Source organism: Heliangelus exortis, chromosome 17 (assembly GCF_036169615.1).
Source record: "Heliangelus exortis chromosome 17, bHelExo1.hap1, whole genome shotgun sequence".
NCBI classification, from domain to species: domain Eukaryota; kingdom Metazoa; phylum Chordata; class Aves; order Apodiformes; family Trochilidae; genus Heliangelus; species Heliangelus exortis.
The window spans coordinates 3078502-3102648 of record NC_092438.1 but is presented as its reverse complement, the minus strand read 5'-3'; the positions used below and the strand labels follow the sequence as shown (position 1 = coordinate 3102648).

The following is a 24147-nucleotide window of genomic DNA, read 5'->3' as shown; positions in this document are numbered from 1 at the left end:
TACAAAGGTGTTTAGCCAGAAAGCTGATTAACTCTGAGTTATTCACAAGAATGTATAAACATCTGAATATTTAAAATACAGAAACAACTCTTGAACAAGACAATGCACTACACTTCCTTTTTCTGCTATTGCCTTGCTGAAAGATCCAGAGGATATTTGCTAAGACCAGTCAAAAAACCCACATGCATGCCATATTTATTCCTACAGCTCATGCATTCAGCACTTTGCTTTAAGGCAATAAGTCATAAGTAATCAAGCAATAAAAGATGTCCTAAATGCTAGAAAAAGGACAGGCAATCCAGGAATATACTTTCCTTTCTTGTGGAAGGAAATTTCTTGAATGCAAGATATTCCTCGCAGGCATATCCCAACACTCAACCTTTTTTGAAAGACAATTTTATACAACAAAAAATACTCCAGGGCTATGGAAAATGTAAAAATTACTGACCAGTTTGTTTTCTGGTTGCTGAATGAATTCTTTCAGTTGCTTTACAGTAGCCAGTCTTCGGTCTCTGTCGTCTTCCCGAGTAATCCTCCGAAGAAGATTTGACAGTCGAGACTCGTCAGAATAAGTCAACGATCGCTCTGAAAAAGGCAATTATTGCTTTTCTCTACAGCACTGGCTCAGGAATACCTGCATTGTCTGAAATCTCTGTCTGTAGACTCAGTAAGTCATAACAGTGACCTCAGAAAAAAAGTAAAAAATAAATCCTGATTTTAAAGGTAGTCTGAGAAAAAATTAAATGTAAAATCTAACTTAGCGACTAAAATATTTCACTTCCTCTGGTGGGAAGAGCTAAGCAGAACTGTTATACTTCTACAGAAAACTCTGGATTTAGTTCCATTCTACATAAATGGAACTAAAAAAGGGGCACAGTAGTATTAAATCAGACTTGACTGAATTTATAAACAACAATACTTTGAAAATAGTTTCCAAACATTGTGGAAAAAACAAGCTGCTTCATGATGCAAAGAACCAGATTTAAGCTCAACGAACTACAAGAAACAAGATCATCTTATCATTTTGTCACAAGAAGAAAGATTATGTATGAGTAGTCCTCCTACAGCTAGCAGGGTTCTGTTTTGAAAAGGAGAACAGATCTACTTGTCCTCTACTGAGGAACAGAAGTACACACCATGCAGAGATGCACTGGCTACTGCTTGGAAAGGAACATAACACAGAAGAATTAGCACTTTCCTAAGAAAACATTTAAGTTGACCAATAGCATTACTGGTACCAGTCCAAGTCACAAGTTTACCTGATCTAGGTACCAATTACAGTTAATTCTGATGAATATTTCATTTCCTTCAATTGCAAAAGAAGGAAACAACTTTCTTTTGGAAAGAAGAAAAAGCTCCTGGTGGCTCCAGGTGGTTGTGTCCTACACCCACTTACATCTCTTAACAGTACTAAAATAACTCATTTTCTATTGAAATTGAGTTTCTCCAAGAGCTCCCTCAGCAAAGACTTCATTGCAGACAGGACCTTTGCTGGGTACTCCTGACTGACTCAGCTCTGTGATGCAGATCATCACTGAAGCAAGACTTTGGCATCAACTGGCTTCACTTCTGGGAGAAGCCTGGTAGAGTGCTGCACCTGTAACACTTTGAATATATATATATATATATATATATATATATATATAGGTGTGCATTGAAGCAATTAATCACAAGTATATACTTGCTTTACTAGTAACTTGTAATAAAGAAATTTAAGAAACTAAATGCTTTATGTTTTTGCATAGTACAGAATCCTATGAGCCCATCCGTATCAGTAACTCTTACAAGTTATGACATCATCTACAGAAGAGTATGTTTTCTGCATTATAGCAATAAAGAACATCCTCAACCTTATTTTCATGTATTTATTTTTCTGAGTTTTAGAAGAGAACACGAATAAAATGCTACTTTGATATTCTGTTTATTGTCAGTCATCAGTTTAAGCAATTAATTTTGAAGACACCTGACATTCTGAAGGATTAGGCAGGCTTAGCACACATTAAAATAGCAGTAAGTCTGAAGGATCAAATCTACATTTTGTTCCTAGCTAGAACAGCTACATAAGACATGTTGAGATATTATCTGACAGGCATGAAGACTACTTCTTTTAAGATGTCACTGATTTTACAGAAGACTAAGGCATGCATATCCACTTAGGAAGAATTAAGTTTCTTTTCCCTTGCTTTATCTGGAAACCAGAGTCTTCAGTAGTGGATAAAAAGCCCTGTGTCTTGTGAGAAACATTCAAGGTATCAAAATCAGAAAAGGCACCTTCTGAAGCAGTATCAGAGGCCTTCCTCAGTGATGGTTCCAGACTGATAACTACAACCCCCACTAGATGGTCACTTCCATTTGAAGACCTCCCTGAGCTAGCAGCTGTAGTCCAAGGCTTGCCTGCCAATGGCGAATAGATAGAAAAACTCCAGAAAGATGAACCTCATGCAATTACCCACCCAAAACATCTGATCAGTCCTGAAGAAGAAAAGAACTACTAGGAAAGATGCAGTCTGCCCTGGGGAGTGTATGATGTTTATCATTGGATTAAAAATCTGGGTAATAGGAGACAGTCAGTAGGGCAGGGAAAAAATGGAGGGGTTTGATAGTTCAAATGGAATAGTTTGTAAACAAAACACATGCAAGAAATAGAAAGTTTTTAAAGCTCAGTTACAATGGAAATTACCACAGACTATGGTACACAAAATAAAAAGTGCAAATGCTATTCATGAATAATTCCATATAAACACTCTTCTGCTAGGAAAGTACTGAAAGTACCTTAAGCTGAACTGAATCTAGAGATACTTATTTCACTGTTAGACTGTCTGCATACGAATCATCTTAAAACAGCAACTTGAATCCATCCCTGAATAACTCAATGAATTAGCCACTACATAACATAGTCCTTTCTAAGAAAACAGGTGTGCCTCATAAGAAAGAGAAAGTCTATTCTACAATATTCCTACAGCTGCACTCTACCAAGCACCTCGGCAGCTACAGCAGCACAGTGGGGTTAGGTCACCAGATATTGCTCCTCAAGGGCAAACCAGGATGCAGTGGTTTGGAAAAGACTGAAAGTTATTTACTAATTAATTAAGATGTTCTGGATCTTCTCAAGGAAGTAAAAAAGTCGCCCCTCGTTCCTAGAAATGTTGGTTGACTCTTCAGTTTTAGATGAAATGTCAGTTTCCTTATTACAAGATAAACCTGTAAAACTGTAATTTATTTTGAAGTATGGTTGTGCTTTTCTACATACAAAAAAATTCCTAAAACTAGAGCTGTATAAATAAAGCTACTACCACCAAGGTTACTGGTATGAGACACACATTTAACTACTGCTAGAACAGGATGTACTGTTCAAAACTCTTAACTATAAGCAGCTTTGTTTTTATTCAGTTAATATCTGACTAACACTGGCACTACTCCCTAAGACAGTGTTAGCTGTATGCTGAACCATAATCTTTACCTAAAAGTCAATAAAATAACCAGGAGTATAACTGAAGCTGTACTAATCAAAGCACTAGTTAGTGGACCTGAATGATTTCTCATTTAGCTAGGCCTCAGCCACATGCTAACACCCTCACAGATGACAACTATTTCAAATACTGCTTAATGCACACACTAACAAACAAAAATATAAAAAATGATTTAATAAATAAGAATCTGTTGCAACATAATCCCTGTGTACTTTGAAGATACGAAAAATCAAAATCTCTTGCTCAAACATACAATCACAACCACCACCCAGATAAAAAGGAGAAACTTGTGAAATCTGACATCTAGAGGACACAACATGTACCAAAGCATACAAGACACAGGCAGTGACTTCAGCCACCTGAAATTATAGCTCCTAACATTTTAAAGATTAAAGAAAAAAAAGAGGTGCTCACATACCTACGAGAATAATCTGAATTTTCTGCCAGTACTAACAGTAGATTGATACACAAGCCCACTACCAGAAGTATTGTTTACACAGTGATCTCTCTCCAACAATTCTTTATTTCCTCTAAATAGACATAATTTAAGACACCAAAAGGACTGTGTAATTCTTAAATGAAGACACCAGAATAGGATTTTAAAGTCTGAGTTTAACCCACTACAAAGATCAGGCTTTTGCAAGTCTTGTCACCACCTGCATCTCAAGTTCTTCCATCTGCAAATCACACTGAACACTCCTCAGAGTGTTCAGAGACCTTTTGTCTCCTCTGAAGTACGAATCCCTGAGGAGAAACACCATGTCCTCATATGTTTATAGTGCCTGGCATAAAGCAGTTGGTTTTTGTCACTGGCTCAACTACCACTTATACTAAGTAATGCAATAAATGACACTGCTTAGTCATAACCAAGTTTCTATTTTAATTCAAAAGTCCTTGGAACAATTTTATCTATTTTTTTCAACTACAATTTCAAACTTAGTGGGAAAAGTGAAACCTTCTTTCACAAAAACACCTGCCAAGATTCCTGCAAGTCCAGATTCACTCTGGCTGCATCTCCTAAGACCTTGCCTCCATTCTTACAAAGCCTTCAGTTCCTCCCTGGCCTCTAATCCTCAGCTGAGCAAGAGGAACATCAACTGTGGCTGGTTCAGGAGTTGACATCTACTGACTAATCAACTTGTATGATGTGATGACCCATTGACCTGCAGGCCAGTGAGAACAGGTAACAGCTGAGCTCATCACTGAAGGCTTTCCCACATGTTAATTAACAATCCCTTACAGGCACCAATTTTCAACAAATCTAAGAGAAAATTATTATTCTTCTTGGAACCTTTCATCTCTGAATAGTCTGAAAAAAGGTTGAAAAGCTATTTGGTGGAAATTGAAAGACTGACTGACAGCATAAGTTGAGAGATCTGGCCAACCTCTGGAGAAAGCTTCAGTGCAGAGAAGAGTAAATACAAGATGACAGTTGCCATCAGCACCATCTCATAAAACAACAAAATCCATATAGATTGCCTAACCATAGTGAACTGCTTTTCATATTGTGAACACAAATATGTTTTGTCAACATATTTGTTGACAAAAGAGATCCTCTTTTCCTGAAAATCTGTGATCTCCTTACCCTGTGATTTCCTCATGTCTTTTGTGGCTAAAGCACGATTCCCATGCGGAACACTGGTAAAATCAGGATTGGTCACATTGTTAACTCTCAGCTCTTGCCCCAACGACTTCCGACCATAAGTATTTTCCCCAGATCCTCCATTGACACTGTAGCCACCTGTGGGAAAACCAATGTGAGATTAAAAGACTGTCAGACCATGTATTTAACAGGGTAGTTGAGTTAGGAGTTATTCAGTGGATAAGCAAACTGGCAGCCCTATCCTCTACTACCTTCTTTAGCTTCCTTTTTCATTTTCACATGCAAAAATGTTTTGTTATGCTCTGTAACTTTCCAGGTCACATATTCAGAACCTGATCAGCCTATTTTTGAAGCATATGAAAAGAAATCTATTGCAATAAAGTCTAACATTGACTTTGTTGTATCTGGAATTTTCTTATTGCTACTTTTGATCCTGTATTTTACAAGGTCCTTGACATCAAACTACTATTACCCACAGTTAGATGCATTCACTTCCTTGCTCGTTGACTATGCACATCAAATTTCCACTTTTTTTGTTCTAAATCCACCAAACACGGTCAGTAAAACGACCAAAAAAAAGGAGAAAGCTTATAAAAATCCACAGTTGTTTATACTATAATGCACAGAGTCAATAATTCTCCCTAAACATGCAATAATCACTATTTTCACACTCTAAAAGTGTTAAACTCAATCCTATATTCTCCCACTTGAGAAACACACCATACAGCTTTGGTAGTGATATAAAACAGAAATACAAGTGTCATTTTGATTAAGTTTTTTTTACTCCTAGAATCACAAGAAATTACACACACAAATGTTGAAAACAAAGGTTTTCCAGTCTGCCACCCCACTTTGATGGCTACTGTCCTCCCCTGCAGTACTGTGCAGAACTGAAGCTGTCCCAAACCTGCCCAACACTTCACTCAACATGAAGCTACAAAAAATATCACCACAATTGGACCTGCATCAGTGTCTAAAAGCAAGACTGGGGAAAAGGAGAGGTTGCTCTTCATAAAAAGAGGCAGCCTACTAAGATTACAGGATGGATAAAAAAAAAGTTTAAAACAAAGGTGAATCTGGAGCTTCATAAATGTAAAGAATATCATCTTGAATGAAAAACTTTTGATTAAAAGAAGCTGTAAACTACCAGTAGAAGTCTGTGTATTTCTACATAAACAGGACTGCTCTACCATTACAGAAAAACCCGTGCAAAGTCTCAGTTGCAATTGCTTAATTCTAAATACAGTAAATTTGTGCATGTGTGGATTTACAACATTAAGCTCAGTTCTTAAATATAAACTGGCTTGTCTGTCATCTTATTTTGTCATGAGAAAGCAACACCATCCTATGAAGGTAATTACTTCTGACAGCAATAATTATATTTATGACTAAACAGAAGTGTATCACTAGAACTTAAAGCAGGAAAGAAATTACTTTAACTGAAGATATCAGATAATAATGCATATAAAATTACAAACATAAACTATCAAAAGCATACATACTACCATATAATATTGAAGTTCTTAAAGTTATTTCATACTTTCCTTCCAGCACACAAAAACCCCCTGCTTTTTTGGTTGTCTGCAAAGACATGTAATATTTGCTACAGTGTGTATGCTGTTAATGAATTAAGCCCAAACTTTTATTCTCTCACTTGACACATGTATGATACACTGTTAGTAAAAATATAAAACAAATGGTCATTTAGAGAATTTAAAAAACAGGTTTTTTTGGCAATAAGGTGAGCAAAAGGACAGGAGTCAGTTGTCATAAGTTGCAGCAAGGGAAATTCAAACTGGATACGATAAAACAATTATTTACCAGGAAAGTGGTAAAGTAACAAACATGATTAAGGAGGCTGTAGAACCTCCCATCCTCTAAAGTTCTCTTAAGTGAACAACTTCCAAAAATTTAAGTTGGAAGTGGTTTTTATTAGAACACCTGAAACTGATGGTGGTGGGATAATAATTCTCAAGAATTCCAAGTATATGCCATAAGTGTATCTAGGACAGAAAAGCCAGAAGTTCCTAAAATAAAAATTCCATTCCATTAACTGAAAAATCTTAGCAAACAAAGAAATTATCCTGCATCTGTAATATTACAAATTTCTTACAAAAGAAAAGTGGACTAGAGGTACTTGGAATTTTGTTTTATAGTACAGAATACACAATGTTCTAATCACATCTTTCCAAGTCACACCTGAACAAAATGCTACAGTTGACTCTGAGCTAGCAGAGTCATTCCCTGCAAGGCACAGTACCTGAGGGAGAGATAGGTGCATCACAAACAACCTTACTGAATTTATTCAAAATTTACTATTTTGCTATACTTCTAGTACAATTTTTAAATACCAGCATACTTCAAACTGTAAGAAGAAACTACTACACCAGTCTGTGTGAAACACAGTAAAACTCTCCCTGTTAGCACTGACAAATACAGTGATTTTCTAAGCAATTTCTCTGTTAAAATTAATAAAATCTTAAAGATTATTGAGTTATGCCAGTAAACAGATACCTGTTTCATGCTCCTGCCTCCTACTAACAGCACCTACAACTTATTATAAAATAAATCTGCATCAGCACACCCAGCTGTAATTCCCCTAAGATGTAACACTTCTTTATAGATAGTTTCAGGGCAAAGAAGTAGGGGGAGTGTGAATGTTTCTTACGTTCCTGAACAAAAACTCCCACACCAATATTCCTGTGAGATTTTTTTTGAGTCTGGCCTGCCTGAAGAAGATTTAAACAGTCTAAAAAGTCACTCTGCAAGTAAAGAAATTATCCTGCTTGATATCTGCATTCAGTGATGAAAAAATACTCAGAACAAAGCTTTATTTTTCATTAAGGTGAAAAAGATACATTTGACTCCTTGTGTTTTGCTGCAGTAAAGCTGCAGTAGGTAATGTATCAGATGAGACCATTTAATCAAGCATTCCATTTTCAATAAAAAAAGCACTAGACAGTATTAAGGAAGAAATTACAACTTGCAGACCAGACAAATCCAGAATACTATCCTTTAGGAAAAAGTGCTTATTCTATTAATGCAGTAAGTCTTCTAATTACAGTCTTCTAATGCAAATGTATTTATTTCTCACCAGTCATATCAATCACAACATTTCCTTGATCCCTGATAAATTTCTTGCCACAGCAATCCCGTGGCAATGAGCTGTGTAAGTTCACTGTCTGTTTTTTGGAGGGAAAAAAAAAAAGACAGGAAAAAAAAAAAAAATCTCAACCATTTTACGTTTAATGCCTCTCTCTGCAGATCCCCTCACAATTTACACATGAAACAGCAATCTGTGTACCTTTTTCTTCATTCTGTATGTCAGTGTGGACTCTGATATCATCGTGTCTTTGTCGAGACACCACAGCTGAATTTGAGGGTTGTAATCCATAGGAGGCAGAACTGCCCCGATCTCTGGATGAAGAGTATTTTAAATTGTCCTGGTCAGCTGATGCACTGTCAGTTCTATAAAGAGAAAAATATTTTTTTATGCAGTAGTATAACAGGAGTGGGATTCACATTCACTTACAAATGCAACATATTTAAATGACAATCCCAAATGTATTTTCCTGGATCAAAAAAGTTGTACATCTAAACTTGCTTCTCCAAGTGACCTCAAATTCATGTTGGGATTAGAATTAATTAGCATAGCAACATGTAAAGGAAATGCATTCTAGTGTGCCAGTGCCTTTTCTCAGGATGTGCTCAACTCCCTTTTCAGTTAGATGCCTATATACTGAAAAATTATTTCCCAGGAGTGAAAGAGAAAATATAATTAGGTATAAACCAGAGCTAGGAGATAGTGCCTACCATTTGTGAATGTCACTACTAATCCACATGTGAACATACACAAAATATGTTATGGGCCTTATTGAGAAATGTAAAAGCACTTATTAGATGGAAGTGTTACTAGCATGGAATTGATAATCAATATAGGAATAACCTTACATTTTTGAAAAATAGAATTACAAAACAAGACAACAGGCTTTAGTGTGGGAAAACCTGGAATGTAAATTAAGAGCTGTTATCCTTTAGAGCAAATGTTTGGAAAGAATTTATTTTTAAAAATTAAAAAATAAAAAAAATCTGCATTAAGTTCAAACCACTCTCATATCAGGAAACTGATACATAGCCCAGAATAATCTTTTAAGGAAAAAGATGAAAATTATGAAACCTGCTCTTCTCACTGGACATACTAAGTGATTTCATTTTTAAAAATCATTACTTTATTATAATAAAATTCTACATACAAGATTTCAGAACCAGAATTCAACCAATTATTTTAAATGCATTCCTACAAAGAATACTGATGGTTTTACATTAAAAACAGTAAAACAATACACATCCAAAACAAAAATCCCCAGAATTTTGTTCAACTCAAGTATATTTGGAATCACACAGTTCAAATTATTTTGTCTTTTCCTAAGCAAACTCTAAAGATCTACTATTTATACTTCAAGCTCTGGATAGTTCACTTGGTTATTTAACAAAAAGCAGGACAGATCGTTCCCTCTCTTTCCTGTAAATTAACTACAATTTGTGTAAGGACATGTTCTTGGGAAAAAGTCTTTCATTTTTACTTTTTAAGAAAACACTAATTAGAACTGGTAAATAAATTCAAAGAAAAAGGAGTTAAATACATCTCAAGACCAAAAGGGAAAAGACAGCTAAAATTTTTGAAAGGCAGTTACTATTCAAGCTGTCCTAAAGGCTTGCTGCTTTCAAATATAGCTCATCCTCAGTACAACTGGCAGTTGGTATTTGTAAAAAATAATTAGAATTAAAGAACCTCCCGCCACATTTCATTCTCTTGAGGATGTCAGAAGAAAAACACTATCAGTTTGGAAATGGATTTGAAAGAAGGAAACTGTGCTTTTGCTCTGTTCTCACAATGAAAGGCTGACACTAGGTTTGCTTGGCAGATACTATTCCCATTTGCTGTACAAGCAAATTCATCTTCAGATACACACATCAAAACCTTTTTCCTTACTCAGTATTCATTGTGAAGTCACATCTACTGCTTTGTCAAGCAGTTGCTTGGACTATTTGATAAAAGAGGCTATGCTACTCAAGAAGCAAAGCCTTAGTAGAAGTCTTTTCTCATGCCAGTCAACTAGGAGTGTAGAACCTTGCTGGACCTTCATCATTCACCTAATTTTGTTGAACAACAATCTGCACTGTACCTTCAAATGTGCCTACACCATATGCAAATATTCCAATCTGCTGCAGAGCCCCCAGACTTACTCCTTGCCCTAAAAAAACCTCAGGAGACTTCCAGTCCACTCTGAAGAGTTTATTACAGAGAATTCAAATTATTTTAGCTTTTCAATGACAAAGACTGACAATTTTTCAAATTGTAAATTTAAGTACTGATTGCTTCTTAATAGTGTTCCTCCCCAAAGAGCATTGCTTTTGATGAGGCAATGTGCTGCAGACTGCATCATCTCCATTGTCAAGCATCAAGTCTGAAACTCTTAAGGCTGAAGGCAAGCTGATTAAACCTACAATCTTTAAGACTGTTCTGGGTAAAGGTGTCAGTTGAAGGATAACACATTCTCAGCTAGCCTCATTTCAGCACCACAGCCACTAAAGGTTTTGTACAATTTTCCATTGTGGTATAAGATAAACCTGATGTTTCCCTGGGATGAACACTTGATTCGTTCTGTCTTTGGAAACAGCTTTCTGCAAGCTAGCTGGGTCACACTTTACCACTCAACTAAAAAGCAAGCATAAATTTATAAAAAATAAATCATTGTTCTCCTGTGTATCAATTTAAGAGACAACAGTTCCCACTGAAGACATTATTCCTGCTACAATAAGTGTGTAGCTTGGATAACCAGCAGTTTCTAACCCTTCTCTAGGCAGAGAAAGAAATGCTTCAAACTATTTCCAGAGAACCAGGTCCTGTGACCCAGCTGGCTACTATGTTCCATATATTAATTTGAAGGAAGAATAAAAATGGAAAGAAGCTTGCAATAAGATTCATGCCAGAAACTGAGCCCACCATCTCATGGGTCTGTCCATTTCAAGCTGTCCAGTGATGCCTCTCCTCAGCTGAGAAGTGGATTTCAGAACTGTACTGCAGGCTCCTGCATCAACACCCTGGGAATTTGTGGCATGGGCTCATCAAGATGTGGGGACACAACCCCAGTACCTGTCACCTGCAGCCCCTTCCTTACTGAGGAACCCAAGCAGCTGGGTGACACAGGACACTGCTGTGTACATTCAAAGCAAAGGCTGCATGCACAGGAAGAGACATAATTTTCAAATTTGTTTCTGAAAAAATACCATTCTCCAGTCAGTAGCAGTATTTATCGCTCTTAAAAAGGAACCACCCAGTACTCAAAGGTAAAACTTAGCATCCTCTTGGACAAGAGGTCTATGTAACAAGAAATTTATCAGTTACACACATTTCCACAGACCTGAACAAACATAGTACACTAATAAAATGACAACATACAATGTTAGCAACAGGTAAGCAGAAGTAGCAACATAAATGTGATAGATAAAGTTGGAATGGGAAACTGCAAGGGTTAATATGACTATTATTACTTTATCCTGTAGCTTCAAAAGCATATTCATCACTTTGAGACACTACTCTGTTTTATTTCCACCTGAAAAGCTCATTAATGGAAACTAAGCAAAGTACTTCAAGAGTTCACGTGACAGTTTTCATCTGTGCCTGGTTCTGGGTGGAAAACACCTGATTACCCCCAACACCTTCCCCATATACACCTATTTAGCAGTATCATTTATAAGCAAGAGACTGTATTGATTTCTGCAGGGGGATTTTTAGCCTACCTTTAACCACTGAAACACAGTTCAAACATCTAAATAAGTGAAAGAGCCAAATGAAAAAAAAGAAAACAAAAAAACCTATGTAATTTTTTGAGGGGACATACAAACGGGAAGTTAAACTGTTCCAAAAATAAGTGTATACCTCATTCCATCATAAGTATCAGCATGATCTGACTGGCCAGTTTGTATGACAGGAGGCACGGTTGAGAACCACTGGTTTACATTATTTAGAAAAAAGAATAACAAGTCAATCAAAAATATATCATTTCTCTTTAGTTACATGGAAGCCCTAAGAACTTTTGTCCAAGAAATTTGTTACAAATCAATCTGGTGTATACTGTTTGTTATCTGTACCTCTTTCAGAACAACCCTGCCATAAGGATATTATTTTGGGACAAAAATCACTTAATTATTCTATTTTATTTCCAAGTACAGGATCTACATAAAGAATTTCTTCTGAAACAACTCTATTCAAGTAGTATTATCATTCAGATCAGACCAAATAAGCAAGTAAGATTGACTACTTGCCAGGTTTATTTGCTCTACTACAGTCAAATTCTTCATTACTTAAAAACTTTGTCAATAAACATTTCAAACTTAGAGTCACTCTACCCACTCAACATCTTCCCACCAACTTTCCTACCTTTCTTCCACTGGCACACAGAGCAATGACAGCCTCCTTTTGCCATGCTCGTTTATCATCACTTGGTCCATCATCTTGAAAAGCCCAAGCCAGGCTGAGCCCACTCAAAAGCTTACTTTTTGTTCTACTCCTGTGTTTAGAAAGCACAAGAGCAAGTGGCCACACTTGCTACTAGCAAAAAAGGAATGAATAATCTATTTTCCAGTGGCAGTTCTGCCACTTCCACTGCTGGACTGCAGCCCTACCTGCAGCCACAGCCACTCTTCAAATCACCTCTTGATTCTGTATCACTCCCTTCTTACACAGTAGCTCAACAATTGCCTTTTGTCATGTGATGAACTGTAGGAGGGAATGTCAGGGAAATTCATGCATCACATACATGCATCCTGTTCATGTTTTTCCACAGGCATCTTCTGATAGCCAGTTTTGGATACACCACTATGCTAGAGAAACCATCAGTCTGATCCAGTATGGTTATTCTGGTATGGAAGCCTATCTGCTCTCTAAGCTCCCTTTGCTTCCCACTGACACACATTCACCTTCTCACATCTCATTCTTCTCTGCCTTCACATAAAAAAAAAAAAAAACAACCCCAAAAAACCCCCAACACCTCACAGACTTCTTTTTACAAAGGCTTTTTTACAAATTTACACTCCCCGATTTTACCCAAAAACCAAAAAAGCTCTTTGATCTCACACCTTCCCAACCCTATCAGCATATTCAACACACTCAGATGTGAAAGGAGATCAAGAATTACTTGTTGCCAGTTCAGAACTGAACCAATTCCTGTTCAGCATCTCCCAGGCACAATCCTCCACTCAATCTCTTCCCAAGGTTTCTACTGACCTCCCCACAAAGGCAACTCACCACTGATACTCCATTTCATTCTTTAAGCTGCTTTCTACACCACAGACTGTTTTTTTTTTTCCTTTCTCTCCCCCTGTGTCCATACCCATCTCTTTGAGCTCTCCTCTCTCTCTACTATCCCTGAGGAGATGGAGAGGCCTTTCCTTACTTTACCAACTTTCATTCTACATCTACAACCACTGTCAGGTAATCTCAGCAACATCCTCCTACATCTCTATTTTGTCAGTTTTCAGGTCTCCCAGTTACAGACCTGTTCAAGCTAAGATTTCAGCCTATTTTTAACAAACATTTCTGTGCACTTTGCTGTATGTGCCAGCACAGAAGAAACCGAGTATTTGGATCAACTCCCCTTATACACAGCACCCACTGCTATCAGCCTGCTTGTCACTCAATGTATTAATCCAGCATTAGAAACAGGTAATATCCCAAACAACTAGTGCTTGCCTTTTGTAAATTACACGTGTCTGCCCTTCACAGCCACAGAAAAAGCACTACTCTAGCCATCACTTTCTCAGCCCATTTGCTCTGCTGAGTTCCTTCACTCCCTGCCAATATGTTTGATTCTGTCTTTAGCTAAACACACAGCACACCTGCCCTCAGTTGTGCTACCCAATACTGCTCTTCTCCTTTGGTTATAAGCTACCTGGAAGGACACCCACATTATGCTGCCTTGTCTCATTGTGTCTAGATCCCTGGGGACCCTAAGCAGTAGCTTGGTTTTGCAGGTACTATACTAACAGAAATTAGTAATTTGTAACACTGACTTACATTACATGAGGAGAATATACTTCATTTTCAAGAAGGAATTTCAGTACTGAACCTACTAAGACACTTCTGGAACTCTTCTCAGATGTGAAAGGCTTCACTTCTCTGTACACTCTTGCTAACCTACATTTATGATAAAACAAATAGAGAGGTCCTGTTAATTAAAATCTTATCTTCCTTTTCTCACTTTCACTTAAGACCAAGAAGCCACGGTGCACCCTGCACTTGCAAACCTGCTCACCTGCACCCACACTCCTGCTCAATACCACCCTAAGAATGTGCCACCCAGAGTATGTTCCATCGAAGAGGAGTATTGCTTGTTTTAGTATATAATTAGCTATTAGTACTCTATCAAATTAACTCTGCTCTCATGCAAGACTTAAACACTGATGTGACTTTATTTTCTCCCCCAGGAGTTGTATCAGGGAAAACTCAGTGAGATCTGTCAAACAGAAGGGAAAGAAAAAAGAAGTAAAGGTGTAGAGAGCTATAAAGATTAGAAGAGACAGCGAGATCTCATCAAGTCTTCTCTTAAAAAGCCTCACTGTTCTCTCTCACATTTATCCAACTTCTACCTGAAGCTTTTGGGTTGCTATTAATTTAGAGCCTGCTAAACCTCAGTGTACAAACTAATATGCCCAAATGTATCAGGACAATTTCTTCCTCTCAGCTCAGCTCCAGCAACAGACACACTGTAGGAAAACCACTCCACATGCATCTGACAGATTTGACATTCATGCAAGCACAGAAATAAATTGTATACTAATTAAAACCTACGCTCCCTTAAAGAATAACATGGGGTCCAACTTTCAGTGTTGTCACCCCAAGTCCCAGTGCACATCAGCATTACTAAAAGTTGAGAGGAATCGACCTACTAATGAGAATCATTGTAGTCATTTTATAGCCACAAAAATGTGTGCTTGAAAACACAATCCACCTGATAATAAATCCCTGCATTAGCAAGTCCTTTTTCCCCTTTAGGAATTCAAAAGAACTCTAGTTTCTATTACTTTGGCCATGGGCATTATTTCTTCCATGGTCTAAATGAAAGCATCAGCAACATAACTTCAGTGAAATGAAACTGTCAGTCACCAGAAAAGAAAGAGGAAGAAAAGACTACCTGGGTATATTTTGTACGTGCAGTTTGCCCAACAGCATATGCAAAACAATCAACACAACAGAAATACACATTGCCAGTTTTATATAACACATCTCCTTTCAACCTTGTATATGAATCCCTTTTAAAAATTAGTTAGCACCAAAACAAAAGACTGATTTCACCTGTGTTTTCTTTAAGCTCTTAGCATAGACTCACAGGCTGCATATCACCAAAGCTACCTCTTTCAGATTCAAAAAAATACATGAGTATTACAGAGAAAAATGTGCTCTGCATTCAAGACTATGTGAACATTTCTGATTTCTGGGCTCTCACAAGGAAAAAAAAAGTAAGATTTATTAAAGGAAAGGATAAAATTAAATTCTTGCAAGGGACAGGATCGGTGAAGAGGTGTAACCTATTTCCTAGCAGCAGCTCTAATCACAGAGTGACAGAAACACACCTAGGCCCTATCCATGATGTGAAGCTCCCCTGGCCTGCCAGACATTCTCTAGTGTTTTCAGATTTTTATTACTCCTGTGGCTTTTGGGAAAACTATTTTAGCAGCCCAGTTTACAGCAGCTGTAACTGAGTGCCAAGGAGGCCACCACACTACAAACCAGGTAACAGGACAGAGCTGGACACTGAGGTAACTTCTAAATTCTTACACCAGCCTGGTCACTAGCCAAGGCACTTCTGCAGCTTATTTTCAACCACTGAACCTTTTCAGACAATGCTAGGTTGGAAAAAGTTAGCTTCCAAGCCCCTGTAAGATGTAATTTTTTTTGGCTAAAAGGCAGAAGTTGTGACAAATTATTATACCTAATATAAGCACATTTATAGAATCCGTCCATAGCAAGGACACAAGATGTACACCTGATTTCTTACAGGTAGGAAGGTCAAGAATTAGGATCCAGAATTCAAGACTGCAGCCCAGAAATCTGAAGCAAGGCAGTAGTTAAGGAGCAAAAGAGAGACCAGACTTAATTACCTCCCCCCCCAAAAAAAAATCTAAATGCTATAAGATTATGTCACCAACAAGATTTGCAAGTTTTTAAGTGAGGAAAAAATAGCAAGTTATTTGACTACGTAGTTCAATACAGAAGAAATTACAACTTAAATAGCCATGCCCCAAACACCATTGAGAACTGAATTAGCCTCAAGCTTTAGCCCCAGTGGCTGCCCTGCCAGCTGTTCAAGCAAAAGCAAAGCTTTCTTCTCAGCAAATATTAAAGTTATGTGTGTGTTTCCTAAGATCTACCTTCACATACACCCAATCTTCTTTGTCCAACCCACATGCAACTGGCATTCTCATCTGTAAGTACATTTCCAAGCACATGCAACTCTGTTCTTTGTCGGGCAGAATCCCATATTGTGTTAAACTTCCAAAATCACTAAAGTATATTTTTCCCAAATCTCCCACGTTTAACAAAAATAATTAGGAAACACCAAATTTATTAACAATTTATACATGACAATTTTTCCTTTTAAAACAGCACAGCTGAGCAGTACAGTCAATACACTGGCATCAGATATATCAGAAATAATCAAGACCTGAAATACACTCCCTATACTAAGGGAATCGACGGACTTTGAATTTCCCTTACTAAGTACCAGCAGGTATAAACACATCTTAAACCCTAACACCTTGTACAAGCTCTCACCCCAGCCTATTTACAGCTCAATGACTTCCCCCAGGTAAAAATAACAATAATAATGATCCTGTACTATCAACCCTCAAAAGACTAGGGGTACTTCTGTAGCCTCTCTTCTTCTCTGCCAGCTGAAAACGACAGCAAAATCTCCGGTAGGAAGCCCACCCACCCCCCGCTCTCCGCTCCCCTGCAAGCCCCCAGCGCTCCCGCTTCCCCGGGCAGCGGCTCCCACGGCGGGGAGCAGGGAGCGGGCAGCCGCTGCCCGCAGACACACACCGGACACCGGACACAGATGTTACGGCCACCCCGAGCCGCCGGGGACCGAGGGGACAGCAGGAGAAGCGGGGGGTGAGGAGGAGGAAGAAGCGCTCTCACCCACTAGCTGGGAGCCCAGCGCGGGGTCCCGCCGAGCCCTGCGCGCTGACAGACCTGCCCGGGTCCCGTCTCCAGCCGCCGGCAGACACGGATCCGGAAACCCCCCCGCGCCCCTGCCCGGCTCCCGCCAGCTCTGGGCCGCGTCCGGCCCGCTCCCCGCCGCCAAGGCCCGGCGGCCGGCCCGCGGCCACCCGCCCCGCGCTAGGCCCGGCGGCTGCCTGCCCGCCTCCCGCCCGCCCCTAGGCCCAACAGCCAGGAAGTGGCTCCGCCGCTCCAAACCGCCGCGGCTCGCGTCTCCCCGCTCCCCCAGGCCCGGCAGCGGGGCCGGGCCGAGCCGCCAGCCACGGCGCCCCGTTGCCCCCGGTCCCCCGCGCCCCGCAGGCGGCCAGGCCGCGCCCCCTGCCCCAGCCCTGCCCACCTGGGTTGCCAGTCATTCCAGCCCCGCGGGTGGTAGTGCTGCCTGCTGCCGGTGCCGCTCAGCCGAGACCCCGGGGCTCTGCGGCTCATTACCTTGCCCGAGACGGCATGGCCGGCCGGGCAGCGGCGCGGAACAGGGGCGGAGGAGGAAGCGGAGGGGAGAGGGTCGGGCGGCGGCTCCTCACTCTCGCTGGGCAGGCGACTGCTGTCTCACACCGGAGGGAGGGGACGCGGCCGCCGCGACTGCTCCGGTTGCTGCCCGGCCGCGCGGCATGCCGGGATGGCGGACATGGGCCGGCCACCCGCCCCCTCCGCGGGGCAGGCCGGGAGGGCGGGCACGGGACCGCTCCGCCCCCGGCAGCCGCCGCACCGGCTTCCCCACGGGGCTCCGCACCGGCTGGGGCTCCGCACCGGCTTCCCCACCGATGGGGAAGTCCCCGCCGATGCCCTCCCTGCGATCCGCCGTTTGAGCGGGCCCGGGGGAGTGCGCGGCCATCTTCGCCGCTCCGCCTCGGGACGTGAGAAGAGCGGGGAATCCCGGCCCTTCGAGTCCCGAGGAGAGCCCGAGGCCCCTGGGCGGTCGGGGTGGGTGACAGCCCACAGGCTCCCCGCCCCTCGGCTGTGAGAGGAACCTGGGGCATGAGGGCAGCCCAGGCGTTACCTGCCTGAGCAGCGTGAAGGGATCTGGGGATCCCGGGGCCTGAGGTAGTTCTGGCACCCCTGCACCCTTGGGTGCACCGAAGGGCCTGAGGGAAGACGGGGCTCTCAGTTCCCAGACTGTGAGGGGAGACAGAGGATCCCAGGCGGTGCTGGGTCTGGAGGGGAGCCCTGGGTGCTGAGGGGACCATGGACCTCAGGGCATGAGGGGAGTCAGGACTGTCTGGCCCTGAGTAGAGCTGGAGGACCCCTGCCCTGCTGCCATGTCCCTTTGTTCAGAGGATGGGGACATCCGAGCCCCTTCCCTCTGCTGGAGCCTGCATTGCCCCAAGTCTGGCAGTGTATGGAGTGTCTGCAGGGAGCTGCGTCCTTCTAAATAACATCAGATTCTTATCCCCACGTTTTTACCCATTAGGACGTGTGGCCTTGTCACCAGAACACAGGTGACTGCCAGGGAGGGCTCTGATGTTTAGCAGAGGCCGTCAAAAAGCTGACTAACCCCACACTGACACAGCCCATCAAGTTTCCTTCCTCCTCTTTTTTCTTTTTTTCCTTTTGTTTGCTAGAAGGGCATCTGATACCCATTGCGTTGGGAAGGCAGAGAAATCTGAGGGGAGAAGTGTCTTCAATTTGGTTGCTATTCTGAGTGCATTTCCCAAAAAAAGATACGAAGACTGTCTCAGGCATATTTTTATTTCTCCTGCAAACCTTAAATTAGCTGATTTGATAAACCCAGTTCCTGGCTTCAGAATACTTCCTTAATTATGAAAAATGATAAAAGTCTAGTCAAATACCCAGCAAAGAGACCTGGGTAGACCAGACCCTTTTTATAAATGACAACATCCTAAATTTGAGACCACTGACAGAACTGAGGAGACTTTTTAAATTCCCTGGTGCTTGATATGCCAGGGTTCTGTGGGTGACTTAGCACAGACAGATGGCACACACTGCCACCTCCCTCGGATTCTGCTGGGCAGCCATCATCCTGCTGCTGCAGGCTTCTTGGCTTTCAGTCCACAAGCAATGCCTGCAAGACATGTACAGATTTCAAAACCAGCTCCAGGACAAAAAAACCCATAAAATCATATCACAAGGCTTCATTGCAACATAATGCCATTTTGATGCAATAGGACCCAGTGCTCATCAGGCTGTGTTTCAGCTGACATACACTGGAGTATCTTGAGAGAATCAGTTTTGCAAAGTCAATCAGTTCCATGAGGCATGATATATCTTTTCTCCCCTTCTTTATTGTCGAGATGGACATCTAGAATTACACAGCATGCAGCAAATTTAGGTTTTTATAAGAATAACAATGATATCTGCTACAAATTCGCTCACCCTTTCTGACAAAGTCAAGCAGGTCCTCTGCCCCTGGTGGTACAGGACGTGATGATTTTTCTTTTTATTTCATATCTGAGTAGTAGCCCAATGGTAACAACAGGAATCATTTAAGGAGCAAGGTAACACAAGGAATGTATTTTTACATTCAAATTTATTTAGCAAGAGAAGGCAAGAAAGTCAGCTGGCACACTGTGACCAACAACTGCTTGCAAGAGTTTAAGAACCACTGATTTAGTGTTTAGTACAGCAAATTTTGTAACAGAAATCCTGTATTCTAGTGATGAATTTGCTGCAGTCTGTGTGGTCTAGTGCAGATCCTTCTTCTGGATGCTGTTATCTCCATTTGTAAAACAGTTCAGTGATGTTTTAGCTTTCTAAGCTGCTGTTGTGCACAGCCTTAAAGCTGCAAAATGTTTTCTACTTGCCAAATGAAAAAACACTTGATCTGTTTCTGCAAGGATGGTTATATTGTGAAATTTGAATAGTATTATAGATAATGGTTAAAATGCTCATCAAGATTTGTGAGATAGAGCAATAATTATCTGTATAGCACTTTCTCAGTTACAGATTTCAATTAGCCACTTTGTGAAGATGGATAAGGCTGCTCAGACAGCATCCTATGAATGAAGAAGCCCATGGAATTTAAGGCCAGGATTTTCCAGACTGCCTTTTAATTTTCTCTCCTGAAGTCTGGGAGTTCAGTTTTGTATACTTGGTGGCTAGAGCTGACATCAGTTGAAGTTGTAGATCCTTGAGTCTGGTTAAAAACATAAATAAGGTGTCTAAATCTGGACCTTCTCAAAATAGAAATATATGGCCTTGTAAGACCTGTCTTAAATCACAGAATGAGTCAATGACACTCAGACTAAGTCTCCCACCTCGCTCCAACATACTGTCCACATCCATCCTAATGCAGAACTCTGGTGTGACAGACACTGTGAACCACACTTTTCCCTGCTTTTTAATTCATGGTACGGATTCCCCTGTTTAATATATTAAAAAAACAAACAAAAAAAACCCCAAAAAAACTGTTAATCTGATTTTATTTTTAGTTGGAATAAAGTGCCGACTGTGTACATGTAATGTTCTGAAATAAGGTGGTAAGCACCATATTGCATCTTTTTCCCCTTACTAGTTGATTTCCTTACTAAGCAGTATGTCTAGAAAAACCAACATGTGCTGGGGATTACAAGCACTTTTGGCCCTTGACTCCCTCTGATGCAACACAAAGCTCCAGATCGAGCGAAAAAAAATCGCCAACCATGAGAGGGAAAGAGATGCTATTTCCTCCTCTGAAAATAGGACAGAAGCCAAGGAGCAACCCAGTATTTAACTAGAGCAGAGAAGTACCAGGTGCCAAGATTCTGTAGCTTCTATATTGCAGATGGATGCCTCTTAAAAATTGTAAAGGATTCCTAGAATGCTTACTCTCCATACCCACTAATTCGACTGCTTTGATGGCAAAATCCTCTTTTTTTAATCTGTAACCTACCAGATTTTCACTTGAATGGCTCCACACAGCTCTTCCCTGGACACAGCAGGCTCAAAGCACACGTGATGTATGGCCAATGTCTGCAGGTATGGAGAGCCCAGGGTGCCTGGAACATATTGTACTTGTGGCACAGCCACAGCCTGTCAGCACACACACAGCAGGGCCCTCAGGACTCCTGTTCTCTTCATTTAAAAGGTACAAAGATCCATGGAGGTTGTGCTGCCAAGCAAAGACACTGCTGATCATGAACTAATGGGGCAGTCCTCATAGGGAACTTATTTTGTTTCATGCCAAACTGGAATTTTTCTTTACCCCATAGGGTAATAGCAAGGTATATGGAACTATTCTAGAGTTTGGTGTTGAAAAATGTAATGCAAAAAAAAAAAAAAAAAAATGTGTATTTTAAAATTCCATAATAAATGCCCTGTGTTTCGAATGCTCACGATGATCATAATTTGCCTTGTTTTCTTTAATTAAAAGACTAAGGAAATTATTATTCTACTCTTCTGAAGTATTTACAAAACCATTTTGAATTTAAGTGCGATAGCACTTGGAACCATCTGCTCCATTTCCTCAAGGTCTTTTAGGGGATAACTTACTGAACAGTATTCCTCTACATCACTGTAACAAATAAAATACATAAACTTTGTTAGAATTTGCATTTTGCCATACTGAATTTCTCTAAGGCATCTTTCTTTTACATCTTTAAGGCATTTTTTATCTCCTAGCTAAGGTAACATTATGTATTTCTGTATACAGTATATGAGTAAACATTTGAGTTCCTGTCACAGGCTTTCATTATAGACTTATTACATCATGGACTACAGAAGTCCTTGGTTGTGTGTATAAGATGTTCCTTCATTTTCTGTTTATTAACAATATGCTTTTCTGTTCCTTAAATGTCTTAGGCATTATTTACATGCTACAGCCTGGTAGCATGTAAATATAATATAGTTAATATATAAACTGAGCACTTCCAGTTAAGTGACTGGCTCCTGAACAAGTAGTCTTGGAGTTGCCATGACCTGACAAATACATAGCCTAAAACAATTACATTTCTTGAAATGGCTAAGTCTTGAAATGTCTGAGGAAAAAAAAAAAAAAAAAAAAGGTAGAATAGTAAATGTTTTGTCAACACAATCAGCCATGTTACAACTGTTAAATTTCAGTCAGGGTATAATTGGTGACATAGCCCAAAGCAGTATTTTACACGCTGGTTTTTAGGAGAGCAGAAACTGCAGCAATGCTTTTATGTGTTTTGGAAACCCCACGGAATGCTTTAGAGGACAGTCACAGCCTGCATGCAATGTGCTATGGAGTTAAATCCACAGCATCGTAGCAGCTCAACAAAATTGTCAACATCTCTGAAAATCTAACTCTTTGTGGAGCAATCTCATATCTGATTGGTAGAGAGCACTGGCCAAGAATCAGATACGTTTTTACTCACGTTGAATAAAATGTGTGCCACAAGCAGCAGTTCCCTCATGTGCTCAGTTAGAGGGTGCTGTACCCAGGGTCCCTCCCAAGATGTTCTGTCTGCAAGCCAAACTCTGTGGCTACAGATCAGTTCATGTTGCTGCAAGAGCTGGCTGTTTGGACTGGCAGCTGTTGGGAGATTTGTGCTGCTTGCATTAGTTCTGGAGAGCCTGGGCAGAAGCTTAATGAGAAACACTGCACCCTGCAAGAGTGAAAAGCTGAATCAGGACTTAGAAGCAGTTGGGTGTTATGAAATGCTGCCCAACGCTGGGACAGAGCTGGCATTCACTGTACTGCACTGCAGAAAAAGAGAGAGTTGGAACAAGAGGTGGTTATCTTTTATTGTGGATGCCAATAGTACAAGACTACTACACTGTGAAGTCCTTTGGAAATAATTATAGTGCACTGGATGTTTCACCTTTCTGGTGAATTGGAGCGTTTCCATCTATGAAAGTAACTGCTCTATCCCACAAATTTTCATGCTCAACAAACCCAAGTTTTTGTCATGTTTGTTGAAGGCATAATTTGAAAGAGGCTGTCAGGAAAGTATCAAACCCTTAAGGCATAATAAGCCCAGAGAAATTTGTCTGGATGGTGTAATGAATCTGGCTTGTTAATTTCGCTCAGTTTGGTGCTTATTGCTGATAGTGGAGTGCCATGAAAATTAAAAGAAAAATTGGTCTGCAAGGTGCAGTACAATTAGAAGTGAAACATACACTAAACTCCCCCAAGGTATTCATCCTTTAATATCTTCTATTTTAACTGCTTTTTCTAGGTTTATTTTGTTTCCTGTTTTTCAAAGTGTTCCGGGTCTCAGCGTTATCTCAGGTACTTATCTCTCCATCTTTCCTTGAAGCCTCTGGAAAAGGCTGATGAAATCACTAGAGATATCAATTGGGTCATCCTTTGAGTGAGAGCTCCATAACCAGCCTTTATGAAAAAAAAAAACCCAGTATCAGAGTATGAAAGGCAGGAGCCAGACTTAGAGAGATTTAAGCAGCAGGTCCTTATACACCAGAGCTCACTGCTCTCATCTGGACACTCTTCCACGGGACTGATTTTATATGTGAAGTACAGACATTATCTGTGAATTTGGCACACATTTCTCAAGTCCCACGTGGGTTTTTTCACCTTCTGAAGTGTTTTTTTGTGGGAACTCATAAGCTGAGGTGTTTGACCACAGAGCTGGAAATAGGACCAAATTACTAGAGGACCTACTGGTCAAGAGACCGTCTAGACTTTGCTTCCAGAAGAAAACAGATTAAAAGACTCAGTTTTTCATGCTTCTGGCTGTTTACATGGTAACACACTAACAGAGTGGGAAAACACTCATCAGGAAAAAACAGATGGAGCTGGGAACCTTCACCTGTGGCACATGGATAAAGCTGGGGTAACCTGAAGGGCAGCAGCAGTTGCTCTGCTCCAGCTCAACCATGGCTCTTCTGCTTGGTGCTGGGGAGGATGGGCATCCCTGTGCCTGCAGTCCTCA

The 24147-nt window shown here is 40.6% G+C and overlaps 1 protein-coding gene across 6 annotated transcripts in view; it reads right to left on the bottom strand.

Moving 5' to 3' along the window:
* SMG1 (SMG1 nonsense mediated mRNA decay associated PI3K related kinase) overlaps positions 1 to 17998 on the bottom strand; it is a 62227-nt gene extending 44229 nt beyond the window's left edge. The window contains exons 1-5 of one of the 6 annotated variants that reach the window (XM_071760964.1): positions 17694 to 17998; positions 14153 to 14272; positions 8378 to 8541; positions 5056 to 5211; positions 449 to 585 (exon numbers count right to left, since the gene is read on the bottom strand). In XM_071760964.1, coding sequence (XP_071617065.1) covers positions 449 to 585; positions 5056 to 5211; positions 8378 to 8541; positions 14153 to 14272; positions 17694 to 17782 — 666 coding nt within the window. In that variant the 5' untranslated portion in view covers positions 17783 to 17998. Of the gene's footprint in view, positions 1 to 448; positions 586 to 5055; positions 5212 to 8167; positions 8190 to 8377; positions 8542 to 14152; positions 14273 to 17275; positions 17347 to 17693 lie in introns of those variants that run through there. The other 5 variants (XM_071760969.1, XM_071760965.1, XM_071760970.1 and 2 more) reach the window with 5 other exon arrangements.
* Positions 17999 to 24147: the final 6149 nt, after the last annotated feature.